Source organism: Musa acuminata, chromosome BXJ1-3, assembly GCF_036884655.1.
Source record: "Musa acuminata AAA Group cultivar baxijiao chromosome BXJ1-3, Cavendish_Baxijiao_AAA, whole genome shotgun sequence".
NCBI classification, from domain to species: Eukaryota; Viridiplantae; Streptophyta; class Magnoliopsida; order Zingiberales; family Musaceae; genus Musa; species Musa acuminata.
Genome location: NC_088329.1, coordinates 131953 through 150439, shown reverse-complemented (window position 1 = coordinate 150439; position 18487 = coordinate 131953). Strand labels below are relative to the sequence as shown.

Genomic DNA, 18487 nt, shown 5'->3' with positions numbered 1-18487 from the left:
GCTTAACTGCTGTTGGGACTTATGGTTTAAGCTCAAATACATCACGGTTGGATTAAAATAAGTCACCTACTACTTTTGTAGAATGATTTGCTCTATGGTATTCTCTGCTCCCTTTAGAAGCCAATAGGTACCTCCATTAAGAAGCTCATCCTTCTTACCAATTGAACAAGATGTGATACAAGAGAAACTGCATGTCTCGACACTAGCATGCGATTAGTTAAATCATCATCGGTAAGCAACTTGAGGATCTCACATCTTTACTGCTCCTGCAAAGAGTTACTGCAACAAGTTACTAAAACAATAACAATAGAACTATTTGAGATCTTTTGTCGCACTTGAGATTCGTAACAAATCATCTCTTACTTCAAATAGTAATATTTAAATCTTTATTTACGATTTTTAATAGGATTTTTTTAGGTCTTCTGCTATCTCTTTTCGTTTCACTAATTGTAATTGTTTTATATATTTTAACTCCAACATTGATAGGTCTCTTATATATTTTTGATAAATCATATGATTGAGGGTTCGAAACCTCATCCGATATATATATATATATATATATGAAGATATCAGCTAGTTTAGTTGGTAAATACTTTGGCAGTACATCGCAAGGTCCTCGACTCAGATCTCGTCTTCGCCACTTACCCTTTGCAACAAAAAAAAAAAAAACATTGATAGGTTTCTTTAACACATGTCGATACCATTCTATTCTTTCTCAATTGATTCTCTATTAAAGCTATTACGAATGTAAATATTTTTTATTTTTATCTATCCTCAGTAACCCACTAATCAATCTACCACAGCATTCTCATCTCAGTTATACGATTTTTTTGTTTATATTATTTCTTAACTATCCAACGCTTAGGACTTGTAGAATTCTTCTTTTAATCCAAAAGAAAGGGTCACTAGTCTAATAATCCATAAAGCATCACTTGTATCCATAGTTCATCAAGTAGTTAACAAGCTTGTCAAGCAAATATGACGCTGACAGGTTCGGTGTTATGCACAGGTTAGTAGTTTTTTCACTTGTATTGCCAATTCCACGGCAACAACCACCCAAAACCAAACCTTTATACCAATCTTCAAACGTGATTTTAGATTCCTTGCATTTATCGTTGCAGATAGAACCATACTATAAGTGTATCACATGCATGCATGTAGAGATTTAAGGTATCACCTAATTACTTAGGAGTTCAAAGTGAGACTAGTAACTTCAATCATTCGAAAGAATCTAAATAGTCTGGAGTTGCAGAACAAGTAGAGAACTTATCTCATTACTTCCTTTGAGGTAAAGAAGGTCACAATTAATATCAGCTAGACATGATCATCCATTATTTGGTACCTTTTAGCGAACAGCTTACCTCCATGTAGGGATGCGTCTGCATCAGGCCGGACCTCGACAAGCCCCCCGGTACGCATTCCTTTGTTCTGGTGTCCGCTTGCTGAAGATCTTTCTTCAGCGTCACCGAGTAAAACTCACGGAGTCGTCTCCCCTCAGAATCACACTGGGGTATATCCATGTTGTCGCGACCCAGTTCCACCCGTGTCCATGAAATGTTCCACCTTTTGCCTTGGCAAATCACCGTCTTTGCGATAAAATTGTAGATCCTGCCCTTGCCCTCCTCATCCCCAGCATAACGATTGTGCACCGTGGATGATCTCGGCCACCTCGTGACAGCACAGCTCCACCACTGCAGCATGGAGTTGGTTCTTGCCACGAAACGGGGCCGTGATGCCTTCCAGGTACCTCACATAGCGCCGTTCGTCAGCCACGATCAGCATCTTCCCTGATGGCTTTGGAGATGAAGCCGAAGCGGGGTTGTCGCGATGCGGGCCATTGTCATCGGAGGGAAGGCCGGGCTTGCGGTCGGTATGCGCGACCGTGGCTGCGGCGGATAGGGAGGATGGAGTCCTTTGGATCGATTCACGGTTTGGAGAGGGGAGGGAGTGGAGAAGAGGGGAAGCAGAGGAAGAAACCATCGGGATCGGAATAAGGCCGCGAGGTGGGGGGAGACGAGTGCGGAGTGAAGGAAATTGAGAAATCCGATAAAGCATCGGATGCACATTCTTCCGGGTCGGATTCAATCGTCGGAATCCGTTTTGCACGGAATGGATACAGAATTTATGCGTTCGTTTCAAAAATGTTAATTCGGATTTCGGGTCCATCTTCCGGGTCGGATTGAATTCGGTCTCCGGATCTCTCAGTTTCAAGCGGGTTTACATATACCGGAGTTCCCTTTCGCCTCTTTCTCGTGTTGTTCATCGGGCACGCAGGATCGGGAGAACGAAACAATGCTGGCTGGCGGTTTTCTCCCTTCTCCATTCCCAGCTTTCTCTCGGTCGCCTCCTCTTCCTTATGCTCTTTCAAGGAATTGTCTCCGATCATGTAACAGCCGGCATGTGCTCTCCCACTGCGCCCAAAACCGCGGCAGCAGCAGGGCATGTATTGCGACCCGTGCTGCCGTTTCGAGAGGAGAAGATGATGATGAAGAAAAGGAAGGAGAAGGGGATGGGCGTTCTCCCGGAGCGGCGAAGGGGTCGGGGACGTCAGCACGAGGGAGGCGGCTGCTTAAAGTGAGGGAGGAGAAGCGCAAGAGGGAGTACGACCGCATCCTCAACTACCCCTCCTGGGCCAAGTCTGTAACTTTTTCCTTCTCTTGACGTTTAATTATTTTAACTTCTTTTCCTTTAACGAAATGGAGAAGGAATTATACCTTTTTTTGCTATAAGCATGAATGGTTTTGTCTGATAGCTGGCTAAAATTGAAACATTTGATGCGCAAAGTTTGTTTGACATAATGTCTGTTTGACTGTTTATTGGACGTTCACCTACGGTACTTTCTTCTTCTGCTTACCTGTAATTGTAATTTTATTTCTGGTGTCTTCTGCATAGTTGACATGCTTTGCCAATGCAATCATATTAATTCTTCTTTCTTTACTGCTATTAAGAAAAAAAAAAGAAAATAAATTCTTTACATGATAGTTTTCCACACCTGAAATATTTAAATTAGCGATTAATTATTTTCAAGATGGTGCATCAATACTACCTTGTCACTGTGTTTTCCTCTGTGTTAAGAATATTAGAGAATGCATGCAAAGATGATGCTGAACTTCGTGCAGTTCTTGGGGATAGCATTGGGAACCCAGAGTTGATGAGAAAGAGGGTATGCCATACAATATCTACATTGCATGCTTATGAAGGAGAACAATGCTGGCTGTACCTGACAGACCTTATCTCTGTACTTGACAGGTTGAGGAAAGAGTTCGGACAAAAGGTAGAGACTTTCGCAAGTCGAAGACAGGATCTGTTCTTGCTTTCAAAGTTAGCTTTAGAGAGTGAGAAACATGAATCTATTATTTTCTCTTCTGTTTCTTTTCTGTCATTCTATGATTATTTTGTTGACCAGATAAATAGTTGGTAGAACTTCAGTAGAAAATGAGTGGCATGCGTTTGATGATGGTTTCCATGTGAATTTCTTTGGTGTTTGGACTAACTATTATTAAGAAATAAGAATTGTGGATAACTTCTCTGTCTTGCTTAATAAAACAAACATCTGTGTACTTATTGTATAACAAAGTAGAAAGAAAATGTAAATGGTTATATATGGATATGAGGGCTTATAATCTATAATTACTAACTAATAACTAGACATTATTTTCACTGTTTTTATAATTGCAAAACTTAAATAGCTAATGGAAGTATAAGCACTATTGTCTTCACTCCTGTGTATCAGGCACAATAGGCATGTATTGTATATTCTAGATATTGTGCAGGACTTCTGCTCTTTTAAGAATATGTATGTGCAATCATGATTACATTGGAAAGGAAACAATCACCATTTTCATTTTTATATATCATGTAAAAAAAAAGAATAGGTAGTAAAAAGAAAGGTAATCATTCCCCCTTTTCAAATGTGCTATCATTGTATTACTTATCATTTTGGTAGTGCTTGACCTTCCTATTGCCCATATTGAGCTAGTGTCACAGTACAGTAAGGTAGGATAAGGCCACATCGTTAACAATCTAACCCAAGAGAAATTTTATATGACCATATTGTTGAAATTAGATAGCAATCAGAGACCACTAAAGATAACAAGATATAAACACAATGGCAACACAAAACTAAAGTAGATGATAGCTGATGGTGACACCATTTTTATTGTGCACAAGTATATTAGTGATCTACTGATTCTTGATTTCTGTCTGTATATTTTGAGTGAGCTCTCTACTTGATTACTTTTTGTCTCTATTACTAGAGCTCTTTACTTGATTTCTTTTTGTCTTTAATAGACATCTTTCTGTTTGGCTCTACTGAGTGCTTCTCTTTCTATTCTATGCAGTTTTAATCCTTTAGACTCATTCATATGGTTTGAACTTTATGGTGCTCCATCAGATCGTGATGTTGACCTTCTTGGTAGTGTAAGTTGATTGTTCTAGCAGTTTAGCATTTTTCTTCATCCTTTACCTGTGAGATGGTGCTATGCATTCATTTATTTCTGATTCAGGTTATTCAGTCATGGTATGTTATGGGGCGTTTGGGAGCTTTTGACTCTTCAAATTTACAGGTAGCTCAAATCGAACATGTGACATGATGCAGTTTCCATAAGTTCTTAGGTTATGTAATTTGTAATTTTTGAGAAGTTCTCGGACAAATTATTTTGATCAGTTTGTCTATCCTACTGGAATGAAATCAGATATAGGATTTCTGATGGACCATATATAGATGGAACATAAGTATTATCTTTCAAGTTGAAGCAACTGGAGCTTACCTTGTGCCACCATTATTTAAGACATAGGAAGAGCAAAGCTGAGGAAGGACCAGTGCATTTATCAAGCTAATCATGGGAAACCAGATATCTCCGGTAGTATTATGCATCTCAGACAATGAAAAGTGTCTATAAGCAAATCTGTAACTGCTTTTACCATTATGGACTTGAGTGTTAGTATGTCCCAGGTACCTTGGTAACATGGTGACATGTTTGTCGTAGTTTATAATTAAGGGGAAATAGTTCAGAATTTAGAATTGGGTCTGGCACAAGTTTGAAAATACTAGGGACAAGCAATTTTCCTCTAAAATAGAGTAAATAAGATTTGATGCAAAACAGAGTATTTTTGGGTAGAGAATTGTTGTTGACAATTATGCCAAGAATTATTTAGCCAAATAAAATACAAAATCTTGTATGCTACTCATATCTTCTTCTTTGATTTGAATATGCTGCCACTATACTTGGTAATCAGCACTGTTTAAATAAAATTATGGAATGTTATTCAAGATGCATTAGGCTTGTAAGAAACCAGAAATGACTACCATGAGAAGCTCCATTTTCACATAGGAGTAATCTAAATAGGGCAAATAATTCACATGGGAATGTTTGAAGTCTGCAGCATGTTGGTTGTCCAATGCAGCTTTCCTAGAGACACAGGAGCCAGAAGACAATAATGAGAATATTGCAATCTTCCTTTACATTTTTTGTGTTGTTTTCTTGTTTGGCTGTAACTCTCTCTAATTTGTCTACTTCAGTTGGCCAACTCATCCATGGACTACAATCCTTTGTACGACTCTGATAAAGCTGTGCAATCAATGTCTTCATCCTTCCATGATATTGGTGATGTTGAATTTCAGGACAACTGGGGCAGGGTTTGGTAAGGAATTTCCTGCAAAGTATTGCCACTATCAAAGGATATCTTCCGTTTGTAGCCTGCTTTCAGTTACCTTGTTATTTTCATTGCAGGGTTGATCTTGGAACTTCTGATTTCTTTGCTGTGGATGTATTGCTTAATTGCCTTACTGTATTGAGCTCAGAGTAAGGCTCTCTTTAAAAAGATGTTTCTACTTACTGTGCTATTTCAGTTTAATGCTTAAAGTTACAGTTATTCTCATCAATTATTTGATTGTAAGCCTAGGAAAATCCTTTTACATCTTAATATTTACCTGCCGGTTTGATTAACAGCTTTTCTCATTTGGAAATGGAGACACCCAAGATTTCCTTGTTGATTAATCAGTTCCTAATCTTCTGACAAAACCAAAGTTTCAGAACAGTGGCATAAGCAGCGAAAAAAATTACAAAAAATTGTGTATCTACCCCCACTCTTATGGTTGTACGAGATTGAGTTAACATTAGATCATAAAAGACAGTGAAACTAAATTGATCACAAGATATGACGATAGTATAATTTAACTCCTGATCTGCACTTAGCAATTTCGGTTAAGTTTTATGTTCCATTCATGCTCATCAGTTGTTCATCTTGGTTCTGTCTCGTGGGCAGATACTTGGGTATCCAACAAGTGGTATTCGGTGGGCGACGTATGGGCGACTGGGAAGAGGGCATGATGAGCGCAGAGTACGGATACAAGCACTTCAAAATTTGAGATGAAACAACACAAAGAAGCTGAAGTACAGATGAAAGAGTTTCACGATGTGACTTTATATCAGAATCTCAATTTCTCAGGCTAGCCAATTCTTTTGAAGCTGCCTAGTGGGAAGACCATACGGAAATCAGATGAGAATAAAGAGCAACTATTTTAACAATATGTTCTTTCTTGTGAAGCATGCTCAAGGAATAGCAGAGTCGAGCTTAATTGGATCAGGGAGAGGTAGGGCTGTAAGACTTGCTTTTACATGGAAGCTGCAGTACAGATTGTGTTGCATTTTGCTACGATAGTGCAAACAATTTACTGTACACAAATTTGGCACTGTATTGAACGTTTGAAAGCACCGCCTCTAGTTTTAATTTGGAAGAAGGTCTCTCTTAACCATCCATTGTGAAGATGCATCTTATTGCACAGGCAACAAAACGGTTCATATAGATAATGCATTAATTACTGTGATGCCTAATAATTTTACATACTATTTTACATAATAGATAATGCATGGTTTTATGTGTCTATCCTTTTAAAGGTTTGAAAGTAATATATTTGTTCTTACGAATTTTATGTATATTATTTCTGTTAATAATTATAATTAATATTATCATTGGGACCTAGGAATCTTCAATAATGGGATCCCTGAGGACAATACGGATGATCGCGATGCATAAAGAAATGATATATTGATACACATACAGATAATGATGTGAGTGATTGAGTATATATATATATATATATATATTAATTGGAATAATATATATAATAAAAATCAATGATCTCAAAGGTAAATGAATAGTGGGATGATCGTATAATAACTTCTTTTGTCAATTCAAATTCTAAAATTTATCCAAAGTTTTCACAAACACTAGTTCACCTCGTTCAGCACTAATTCAAACCAATAGTTATGACTCATTCGACTAATAGTTATAAGTCAACTATATACTTTAAGATTTTCCACTCCCCAACCAAGGCATTCTCATGCTTTTACAATATATTTGTATATAGTTAGAAATTGTATTGGGATAGAGCTGAAATTTCTTGAGACTCGGGAGTAGAAACAGAGGATCTTGACTGGATGAGGTAAGATCAAGCAAAGTGCCTCAAAAAAGCATGCTTGCCTATTGTTTATGGTACATTTAGCTGAACCGTAACGAGTGCTATAATCACAACCAATACCTCGAACCGATAACAAAGAAAAATATGAGGAATGAATGCAGTCTATAACTAACGGCTAACGATAATCTCACAATGTGGTGACTCATTCCTTCCAAATTCCAACTGTGCAGGAATGGGGGTACATAGTTGATGGAAGAAGAACGATTGGCAGCAGACGGTTCAGGAATTCGGGCAGTGAGATCTATTGATTTTGCTAACGATTTTGAGATATTTTACAGTTGACTAGCGAGGTCAAAATAGGTTGAAGAATCGCCGGATGACATGACTTGAATTGGCAACATACAACTTCTGATGATAGTTACGGGTTAAAGCTATTCTTTTCTCAAAAAAAAAAAAAAAAAAAAAAAAATATATATATATATATATATATATATATATATATATATAAAATTCATCCGCCAGCCGTCCCATTCAGCGGACCAGGACGCTTCGCGGTGCGAGGGAACCCTTCGGTGGGGAAACAGCAGAGAAACGGTATCCCCCGTGGCAACTCCACCAAGGATCTGTTTATCTAATCGCGGTGAAAGTCGTTGACTCATATTTTGCAACAACCCGAAGCCGCTCTTTCTAAAAAGCCCATTCCCACATTTTCCCTTCGCTGCACCCTCATCATACTCTTAACTAACCGTTCCTAATCCAATAACAAAATTATTGAAATTTAAACCACAATTATTTCGTATAATAAAGCTGGTCCGAAGGGATAGAGGACCGATGCGTCTACTTTCTCCTTTCCCAAGGGAGTGCGCTCTTGAGCTCCTCTCGCTCTCTCCCGGTCTAACGCTTCGCTTAGGGAGGAGATGGGCGGACCGCTGGGAGCGATCATAGGGCGGTACCCGGCGGCGGCCGCTTCGGGCGGCAATGAGGACGGGCGGATCGGTGGTGACGGTGGCATCATAAGGCACAACAGGAAGTGCAGGGATTTGGTGTTCCTCATCATCTTCATCGCCTTCTGGGTGGCCATGATCGTTAATTCCAGCTTTGGGTTCAACCAAGGAAACCCACTTCGGTAATTCTTCTCTCTTTCACCTCTAAATCGCGCATCTGACTCTTTCTCTCGTTGAAGGAAAAAGATGATCTTTTTCTTGGGTCAAAAGTTTCTTTGTCTCTCCCTTTTCCCCATCTCACCCAAAATGTTATGCTTTGTGGTGAAATCGTTTCTTTCTTTACGAGTTTGTTGCGATTTCTTAGCTGCATTGCCTCAGATCATCGGGTTTGTTTGTGAAGCTGATGTGAAGAAGGTTGAAGAAACATGTCGAGAAGGTTTTGATGTCTGGTTCGAGCAGCTTGTTACGGACGATAGAATCACCAAATAGCGAGATATCCTGCTTCATTCTTGTCGGGTGTTTGGATTCTTGTAGTTCATTCGGGTGTCTTCTTCTTGAAGCATATATTAAGATGCTGAAAAACTTTTACTGCATTCGTCTCTTCTGGAAGTGGAATTTTGGGCTTATATTCGCATATTTTCCATCTTTACGAAGTCATACATCTATTTTGATGGTAATTATTCTTCAAGTTTGCTTTTTCTGGTAATCCCTTGATCGACCGAAGAAAACTATCTGATGCAGGCTTATGTACGGGCTGGACTACAAAGGAAACATCTGCGGGAACAGGCATGCAGACCCTGACTTGCGTGAACTGGAGGTCAGATATTGGCTAAATCCTAACCAGGTCTACCAGAGTGGTCTTAAGAATAGCCAGTTCGATCTAGCTGATGCAAAGAGCATATGCTTGATGGAATGTCCTATTCCTTCGGAAGATGGTATCAACTGGGTCTGTGATTACCCAGAGGGAGACATCCGCCTCTCCGTGGATGATTGGATTGACAGGGACTATGACTACTATGAGTACCTAACAACAGAGACGATGAATAGTTCTCTGCAGCTCCAAGGCCCATGCTACCCTGTCATATTTCCAAGTGTGAATGGTAAGTATTATAAATCTTTCTATAAGTGATTTTGCACTTGCTCCATGAAAGAACATCGATTTGCTATCATTACAAGGAACCAAAAAATTCTGTTACTTGCTCCTTGTGTTTGGCTTTTGTTCCTTGAGCTTTGTACAATACATGCTTCTCAACGAATGGTTGTCTGCATGGTACCGATGTCTATGCAATGGCATATGTCAGGACCAACAACAGCATGGATGATCCATATAGATGTGGTATTTTCTAGGATGCCTTTCAGAGTATTTAAATGGTTTTTCTAGTTCTTGTCATTCGGTGATTTGGATTCTTAGTTTCGTGATAAACACATTATGGCAAGGGCCATCTTTTCGTGCTTAAGTTGCATGCTTCGGATGGCGTTGCATGTATCATCATTGTCAAGTGTTCATTTTCAAAATCTCATCATACTATTATCTTTATTAAAAGAACAGTTAACCAAGTTACGTTCTTTTGTGACTTTAGTTTACTGGAGCTGTCAGTTTATTGCGCGTGCATCAAATGTTTCTTTGAAGCAGTGGCAGCAGATGGGCGGTGTTGACATTGACGAAAACATCATGATAGATAAAACTATTCATAGAGCCATCAACTCTCCATCAGCTGTATTAAAGGTTGGTGATTTTGTCAGAGACTGGTAGTTTCTGCCTTGAACATATACCCTTCAAGTTTTAGTTCTGTGGTTCTGCTCTGAGCTTTCTTGCTAAAAGTGACAATTTAGATTAGAATGACCTTTTCATCTAAATGCTGATCTAGATCACCCTATTCTTTTCACATGTTCAGGAAACTCCACTTTTACCAGTTGGGATAAAATCCTGGAATGCAGCCAGCATTGGGGGATGAGTTTGATTTCTATTTGGTGTTAAAAAAAGAAGCTTAGAGTTTTTCGAAATAAACCCTTCGTTTTTTTTTTTTTTGAAGTGGATATGGATTATCTCATACTTCATTATATTCATGTTGAACGTGGACCCAAAATGACACTTATCATATAAGCACAACCTTACTTGTCATATATGCATTATCATTCTCTTTCCCCAAGAGTACCTCATCATCTGATTGAAACCATTGCTCATGAAATTTTCTGCTATGCAGAGATACATGGCAGATATTTGGAAAGCTGGGCCTGTCTTAGTTGTCTGCGGAGGAATTCTACCCCTCTTTTTGTCCATTATCTGGCTATTGATGATACGCCATTTTGTTGCTGGAATGACTTGGATAACAGTGATTCTCTTCAATGCCCTTGTAATATCTGTGGCAATGCTTTATTACAGAAAAGGTCAGATGTACATTTCCCACAAATGCTCTTTTGTAGTTGAGCAGTTATTATGCTGCATGTCCTGTTGACCAAATGTTTCTAGTACAAAATTGTTTGATGTCAACAATGAAAAATGGCCAATTTATTCATTTTCCAAATGTAAATACATCTCATGATCGAGGCTATGATTATACATTTTCATCTTATTTTCTAATGAAAACTTTCTTCTTAACTATAAGCATTGAACAGAAGTGTTATTTGATGTTTTTCAGCTGGGTGGATTGGTAGTGATGCCTTATCAGTTGTTATTGGTGAAAGCGACCCCTACGTTCACATAAGTGGCCGGGTTTGTCCCTATCATAAGACAAGCATTTGGTAATTGTCTCTTTGTTTTGGCTTACTTCAAGCGTCAATGCAGGAAATAAATCACCTTCATGTTGTAGCTGTTCTTATGACAATAGTCATGATTATTTCCTTCCTTTCTTCAATAGCGATTGTCCGCCGACTACTTATAGCAACATCTGTTTTAAAGGTAATTATGATTTTGAAAGCAGCTGAATCTGCAACTACAATTTCTTACATGAGCTGGCAAAATCCAGTTTGCTTTGTTGAGCATCTTCAAACTCACGTAGTATTTCAGAAACATCATGATCAGGATTTTGCAATTGGTATCTTCTTTATGCATTTTAAGAATAGTATGCTTCATCATGTAAAAGTAAAAGCTAACTTCTCTGTGCTTATTCAGGTTGCAGCTAAAGTCATAGGTGAAGTTCAGGCTCTTATAATTTTCCCAATACTGCCATATGTTATCCTTGCAATATTCTATGTTTTCTGGTTTTCTGCTGCCCTTCATCTTTTCAGCTCTGGCCAGATCCTCAAAAATGATTGCAATGTTAATTGCTGTTCATTTGACCTGAAGTCTAACAGGGTCAATTGTGATAATTGTTGTGGCTATAGTATCCATTACACTCCTCATATTGGAATATCTATCCTTTTTCACCTATTTGGATGTTACTGGGCAACACAGTTTATCATTGCATGCTCATCAACTGTAATTGCTGGATCGGTTGCCTCTTACTACTGGGCTCGTGGTGAGATTTCGGTAAGTAAAGCTGCAATTTTAGCTGTTTGAGACTCAGGATCTGTTTATATCTATGCAGGAACAATTCTGCATGCACTTAAGCTCACCGAGTTCGGAAATTTGAAATCTGGAAGTGTAGTTAAATCTTTAATAACTTCAGAAATTATATTAGTGCAAAAGTGGTCTGGTCATAACTTGATAGAAATCCTTGAAGTTCTCTTGCATCTTAAATTATTGTTATCTGGCTCTTGGGGTTCTTAGTAAATCCTTTTTTGTTGGGTGGATACCAGTCCAGAAATTAAAATCCTTGAGTGTAACAATATATTTCTATTTCAAGAAACACAGATGTCTTACATGTTTTTGCTTTTTATGTGTGTTGGCCCAGACTGGTACGAGTCCAGGACCCAAATTAAATATCCTTCAGCATAACAATAATTTAAAGAAGCCACAAATATCTTGCTATATTTTTTGTTTTTATGGTGTTCAGAATTCAGATGATGCAATGTCTTTATCTACCTTATTTAAAGAACATCATACTGTGCAACATGGAAAAGTTCAAATATTTATTGAGCTCAGCATGAACCTTATGATATTGATTATCCATTTTCTCTTGTTATTCCATTTTTGGTAGATGACTCTCTTAATTTGAATGCAGCAGGAGATTCCATTTCTTCCTGTATTTTCTTCAATGAAACGGCTCTTGCGATACAATCTAGGATCTGTGGCACTTGGTTCCCTTATTGTATCAATTGTTGAATGGGTGCGATTCATACTTGAGGCTTTACGCCGCAGGATAAGACATGGGGATCCTGCTCCAGTAACCTGCATTGAAAAGTTGATGTCCACTTCTTCTCAGTGCTGCTTAGGATGCATTGATTGGACCATCAAGTCTGTGAATCGTAATGCATATATTATGGTAAGATTTTGGATAGAAGCTTGTACTTCACGTCCATGCAGGACATGCAACATTTAATATTTCTGCCTCTAAAGAGCAGATAAAGCTTGCTCTCTTGTTCCTTAATTAAGTTGATTTTCAATTTGCGAAGTACTTCATAAAACTGATATGTCAATCAATTTTCTTATGTTCGAATTTCTTGTGTCCTTGGTGTTGCAAAGAATCTCAGAACTTTGACGAAGGCTTGAAAGAGCCTTACTTTCGACTTTGGCAACATTTTAAATGTCATTTGCAATCCCCTCCATAACTGAATTTTCATATTTTCTATACCAAAAAGGACAGATGAGGGAGATTTCTTTATTTCATTATTACATCTTCATTTGAGTGTATATAGGAGTTAAAGCAACTAACATCAACCACAAATTTATGATCATCACTAACTAGAATTAGTGCGACATTGTTCATTTGCAAGTCCTAGCGTGTTCTATATTTAAAATATTTTGTTTTATGGCAAACTTATATTGGTCATTTTTATCACACAGATTGCTATCACAGGAAAAGGATTTAACAGAGCATCTGCTATTGCTACTGGGTTGATTGTGAACAATATATTGCGCATAGGAAAGGTCAATGTCATTGGAGATGTGATTCTTTACCTTGGAAAATTATGTGTCAGCCTCTTTTGTGCATTATTTGCATTCCTCATGCTGGACACCCACAAATACAAGTCTGCCCATAACAAGATTTCATCCCCTTTGTTCCCTGTTCTGGTAAGTTTTCTTTTAAAATGTTACTTCCAATTTCTTTCGATTGCCTGGTTCCTGTGAGTTATTTTGTTGAGAGTTGCATATCATTGCACAAACCATACTCGATTGAATTTGAATTTCCGTAGAGACAAACTTGACCAATGCACAATAGAAAATCAGCAAGACATCAGGTCTAGGATAGTCTTGGAGTATTTTATTTGGTGTATGGCATCAGAGGATTGCTTCATGATTCCTCAAGTTTGTCTCGGAAATAGTTCATGATTTCTCAAGTTTGTCTAGGAAATAGACTTATCTGAATTTTAATGAACAGCTCCCTGTGTAACTTGTTGCGATCATGCAGTGGTAGCGGCATAATATGTGTGTCAAACTGTCTTAAATCACTCTAATTCATTTGATGAGATTTCCGAAAGTCTTTCTCATTTCTTAATTACTGACAAAGGATGCAAAGCCAGCTATTGGATTTACGAAGCATTTTGCTTCATGCATTTTGTGCAATATGTCGATCGTCCAATATTCCTAATACATAAGAATTATAGTGACAAAAAAAGTTTCTTGATCCCTTTACAAGATTAGTTAACATTTATGCAACAAAGATGTACTTGGGATAGGAGCGAATAAGGAAAATAAACTTAAATGTCTTAGTTTAGGAAATTAAATTCACTTCTAATTTAACTATCAGTTTAGTCAAAGTGAAGTGTCTGCATAGTGGCATGAGTACAATTAGAGTAAACAACTTGCTGGTCAAATGTTCTTGGCATGGTCATGGGGTCTGTTTCTTGAAATCTCGAGTTCTTCATTCTTGTAAGGCTTGTCTCCAGACAGAAGCATTTCCTGCTGGATTATAATTATCCTTTGTTCTTGGAGATGTAACTTGAAGCCCAGAGTAACATGCTTGCATCTTCATGTAGGTAAGTTGGGGGCTTGGCTACGTAGTTGCAACGCTCTTCTTTGCAGTGGTCGAGATGTCAATTGATACAATCATACTCTCCTTCTGCCAAGATGCTGAAGAGCATCAAGGAACTGCACAATATGCACCTCCGCTGCTCATGGCAACACTAGATGGGCAAGGAGAGATGCAGAGACTGACACAAGGCTCTTAGGCTTGCGTATCATCGCCGAGTTTACCTGCCCTTTTCCGATTCTTCTAATATGTTTTATTAATTATTGTGGCATTTCATTTGTATTATTCCAGTGTGACTTGCCATTTCCTGTTTAAGCCAACTATCCAACAGATATGGTTTCGAAGCCCTTTTTGTACCACGGGCACGAGAACCTCTTGGGACCAGTCATGATGGCTATGGTTCTCTTGGGACCGGTCATGATGGCTATAAAGGACTGTAAGCACCCTCTTGAGCGACCATATAATATTCTGTTATTAACTCTATTATATATATATATATATATATATATATATATATATATATATATATATATATATATATATATATATATATATATATATATATATATATATATATATATATATATATATATATATATATATATATATATATATATATATATATATATATGGTAGAATCCAAATGTTGGGTTCAGAAGGCCTTAGCACGGGGTAAGAGGACGCAGAGGCGGGTACTCTTGAAGAATATGCCACAGTGTTACCATTCTAGTTGCCATGAAGGAAGCAGTGCGTAGCGGAGATTGTGCTGGTAGGGGCAGAGGCTCAGGATCCAGACAATGGTGCACAAACTACAGTGAAGTCAGTGGACTTCGGGAGCTACTAGGCGACGGACTGTCCTAGAGCGGTGCTTCATCTAGGTGTGACCCAAGAGTGGGTGGATGAAGATCGATTGCCAAAGGAGCGAACAAAATCGAAGGTGGAGGAGACCCTGCGATGTATTGGCAGAGGCCACACATGGAGGGTTCACATTTCGAGTTTATTCCTAAAGGATCAGAATGCAATGGAGATGTCACCAGGAGGCGACATGGTGCAGCAGATCGTGGTGGAACAGTTCGTGGCAATGCGATACACACAACACAGTCCCGGGAGGGACTGGATCATATGGAGGTATGATCGGGAGCTATTGGAAGCTCCACTTCGGTGAACAACACGACGGCAAGAAGGGCTATGGATTCAAGGAGTGAAGGCCATGGTACCGCAGAGGCGGGTCTTCCGTGCGTGCATCGAATTTTGCATCGGATGAAAACTTTAGTCATCAGCATATGAGGGCTGTGTTCCACTAAGGGAAAAGTTCGAATGCAAGTACCAGTGAGTCCCATGGGAGGGACTTGATCATGCAGAGGTATGATCGAAGCAGCTGGAGAGTTGGACTGCTCCAGAGCTCATATTCGCTTAAGGGAGCCCGGCAAGTCAGAGGATAAGACCGAGTAAGTGAACGTTGCTACCAAGGAAGCTAAGGAGAACAGAATCGGTGCAAACCCTACAATGTGATGGCAGAAACCATGCATGGGAGTTGTAGTTTGTCTTTCCATCGACCAAACAGACTGCTTGGAGAACACAGAGGTGTTGAAGCAGGAGGTCGAAAGGGGTGAGGAAGCGACGACGAGTCCAGCGGGACTTAGCTACCCAAAATCAAGCATCAGTCAGAATGGAGGTGGACTCAGAGGAGTGCCACAGAGACATATCTACTGATCGTGAAGAAAAGGGATACAGATGCGAGGAGACGGATAGTAGGGCCATGGGCATGGCAGCGCCATGGTACCGCAGAGGCGGGACTTCCGTGAAAGCCATTGATCCCTTGCTCTCATGGAGGGAGAGCGCTTGGTCGTGAAAGGGGCCGAGGAGGTGGAGAATGCAGAGGCAATCTTCAAGTACCGAGACAAGGCTGAAGGGCAGAGGCCGAAGAACTTCGTAAGACCGGTGTCAACAAGTTTCTGATAAGACCCTAAAGTCCTATCGTAGGCTCTGATACCAATTGGTAAGACCCTAAAGTCTTATCGTGGAAGAAAGGGGAAAAATGGGGATGATAATGATCGCTTCGAGGGGATCGGCCTCCTTGATCGCTTCGAGGGGATCGACCCTCCTTGATCTCTTCGAGGGGATCGACCCTCCTTGATCGCTTCGAGGGGATCGGCCCTCCTTGATCTCTTCGAGGGGATCGGCCCTCCTTGATCACTTCGAGGGGATCAGCCTCCTAGGGTTTGTCCAAAGACAGAATAGTATTTTTCATAGATTACCGAAAAGAAGCAGTTACATCCATATTTATAGAGTTCCACCCAAAGTCCATCAGGACTTGAACTCTAATAATAAATAAATATTAAATAAACCTCTACTTGACTCTAACTGAACCAAATCGACTCAATAAACAACTAGACTAACCAGACTCAATAAACATTATTCAAAAGCTTATAAAAAGGGTCCTAACAGTTCCTCCCTCTTCAAATCAGTCTTGTCCTCAAGGCTGAGCAGCATCAATCTCGGGGAGCTTCTCTTTCAGCACTAGCCATAGACTATCTGCAACGCATCACAACCCGTTGATCAAGTAAGTATGATCTCCACTTTTTGACAATGTAAGCAATAGGTCGATCTTTCAGTGTAGTAATCGTTGTAAGAAATTCCTGGCCTTTGCTATCATAAGTTAAGATCCGTCCATCAGCTTCGAATATATCACAGCCTTCAATGTGGTGGGCTAATTGGGCTACAACTTTCCTGTCCATAAAATTATTAGTGCTATCTGTATCAATCAAAATAGTGACAGGTTGATGCTTCAAAGTTCCTCCGATTTTTATAGTTTGTGGGTTAGCATAGCCAGCCAATGCATGCACTGTATGTGTGATGGCTTCAATATCTTCATCAGTTTCCATACCTTCATAATCGGAGTCCAACTCTTCTGCTTTCGGTTCCTCTCTAATTGGCTCAATCATCATATGTTGCCCTTGTTTACATTGGTGCTCCATACTCCATTTTTCATCATAGTACAAACCCCTTACTGATCTTTCCTTGCTAATTTTTTTCTCATGTAGATTTGTAAATGAGATCGCAGCTATCATAGTACGGGGTTGACGAGCCTTAACTTCACACCGGATCTCTGGAATAAGCTCTTCAATAAATGTATCCAGAAGTTGTCGGTCTGACCAATCTCTAGCTTGATTTGATAATCTTTCAAACCTACTATGATATTCTAACACTGTAGAAGTCTGACGAATTTTGGCGAGCTGGCAATCAACATTCTCATATTCAGATGGGCCAAAACGAACAAGAAGCCCTCTTTTGAACTACTCCCACGAAGGAACTCCGTGGAAAGTTTCATACCAATCGTACCACTGGAGTGCATCTCTCTCGAGTTGGATTGAGGCCACTTCTACCTTGGATTCTTCTGGGGTTCTGTAAAGATGAAAAAACTTTTCTGCCTTAGAGATCCAATTGGTCGGATCTCCATCTTTCCATCTCGGAAATTCCATCTTCATGTGTGAGTAATTTGTGTCATAATCTTGGGGCCCTTTTCCTGTATTTTCAGATCTGTGCAACATAGTACTTGAGCTCCCACCTTGTTGAAATTTACTAAGGCTCCCCAGTAAGTCCTTTTTGAAATCATTAAGTACTTCTTGTAACCGGTTCTCAATTCTAATTTCCAATGCTTCCATTTGTGCTTTCATTGAGTTATCGGTGGCCATTGCGTAAGACTGCAAATTTGTCATCTCAACTCCTGTTTTTGGTGTCGGACAAGGGCATCAACACTGTAGATGCGAAGTTACCGAGGAGGTGGACGCCAAGGGCAGTGCTGCGGTCACTATGTTGGAGGAAGAGTAGCTGCCCTGTTTCTATCACTGCGTGGGGTGAGAGCGCCGGGGTTGGAAGGCGACTGCGTTGATGTGGTTGCAGTTGCTGCAACCCAAGGGCGATCGCCGAGCAACGGGGTTGAGGCAAGGCAGCGTACTTGCTGCGGTTGCTGCGTTCGCTGTTGGAGGGCTGCTGCTGCAGAACAAGGGGTTGGTCGTTGGCCGGGAGCGACGACGGTGGTTACAATCGGTGGCTGCGGTAGCCGAGGGTGCTACTATTTTTGTTGCTGCGTACTCTGTTTTTGTCGC

The 18487-nt window shown here is 39.7% G+C and overlaps 2 protein-coding genes across 5 annotated transcripts; both read left to right on the top strand.

Annotated features, from left to right (window-relative positions):
- Positions 1 to 2246: 2246 nt before the first annotated feature.
- On the top strand, positions 2247 to 6761 carry LOC135614220 (uncharacterized). 3 transcript variants are annotated; one of them, XM_065111348.1, is made up of 8 exons: positions 2247 to 2636; positions 3076 to 3163; positions 3250 to 3335; positions 4341 to 4419; positions 4515 to 4565; positions 5522 to 5643; positions 5733 to 5804; positions 6268 to 6761. In XM_065111348.1, the coding sequence occupies exons 1-8, from the start codon at positions 2293 to 2295 to the stop codon at positions 6368 to 6370; spliced, it is 945 nt and encodes a 314-aa protein (XP_064967420.1). In that variant the 5' UTR covers positions 2247 to 2292; the 3' UTR covers positions 6371 to 6761. The 3 variants fall into 3 exon arrangements, with proteins under 3 accessions (XP_064967420.1, XP_064967415.1, XP_064967428.1); XM_065111343.1 differs by having other exon boundaries at positions 4506 to 4565; XM_065111356.1 differs by lacking the exon at positions 4515 to 4565.
- Positions 6762 to 8247: 1486 nt separating this feature from the next.
- Positions 8248 to 14722, top strand: LOC135614211 (choline transporter protein 1-like). 2 transcript variants are annotated; one of them, XM_065111333.1, is made up of 10 exons: positions 8248 to 8549; positions 9109 to 9467; positions 9948 to 10093; positions 10572 to 10755; positions 11007 to 11080; positions 11153 to 11266; positions 11480 to 11836; positions 12474 to 12731; positions 13253 to 13480; positions 14386 to 14722. In XM_065111333.1, exons 1-10 carry the CDS (start codon positions 8341 to 8343, stop codon positions 14575 to 14577), a joined length of 2121 nt encoding a protein of 706 aa, XP_064967405.1. In that variant the 5' UTR covers positions 8248 to 8340; the 3' UTR covers positions 14578 to 14722. The 2 variants fall into 2 exon arrangements, with proteins under 2 accessions (XP_064967405.1, XP_064967400.1); XM_065111328.1 differs by having other exon boundaries at positions 12471 to 12731.
- The last annotated feature ends 3765 nt before the right edge of the window (positions 14723 to 18487 follow it).

Excerpts from the sequence above, each read along its gene's own strand:
- LOC135614220 (XM_065111343.1), top strand. The coding sequence starts at position 2,293 with ATGCTGGCTGGCGGTTTTCTCCCTTCTCCATTCCCAGCTTTCTCTCGG. Across the intron at positions 2,637-3,075 it reads AACTACCCCTCCTGGGCCAA|AATATTAGAGAATGCATGCA; the intron begins GTCTGTAACTTT and ends CTCTGTGTTAAG. Across the intron at positions 3,164-3,249 it reads CAGAGTTGATGAGAAAGAGG|GTTGAGGAAAGAGTTCGGAC; the intron begins GTATGCCATACA and ends TGTACTTGACAG.
- LOC135614211 (XM_065111328.1), top strand. The coding sequence starts at position 8,341 with ATGGGCGGACCGCTGGGAGCGATCATAGGGCGGTACCCGGCGGCGGCC. Across the intron at positions 9,468-9,947 it reads CATATTTCCAAGTGTGAATG|TTTACTGGAGCTGTCAGTTT; the intron begins GTAAGTATTATA and ends TTGTGACTTTAG. Across the intron at positions 10,756-11,006 it reads AATGCTTTATTACAGAAAAG|CTGGGTGGATTGGTAGTGAT; the intron begins GTCAGATGTACA and ends GATGTTTTTCAG.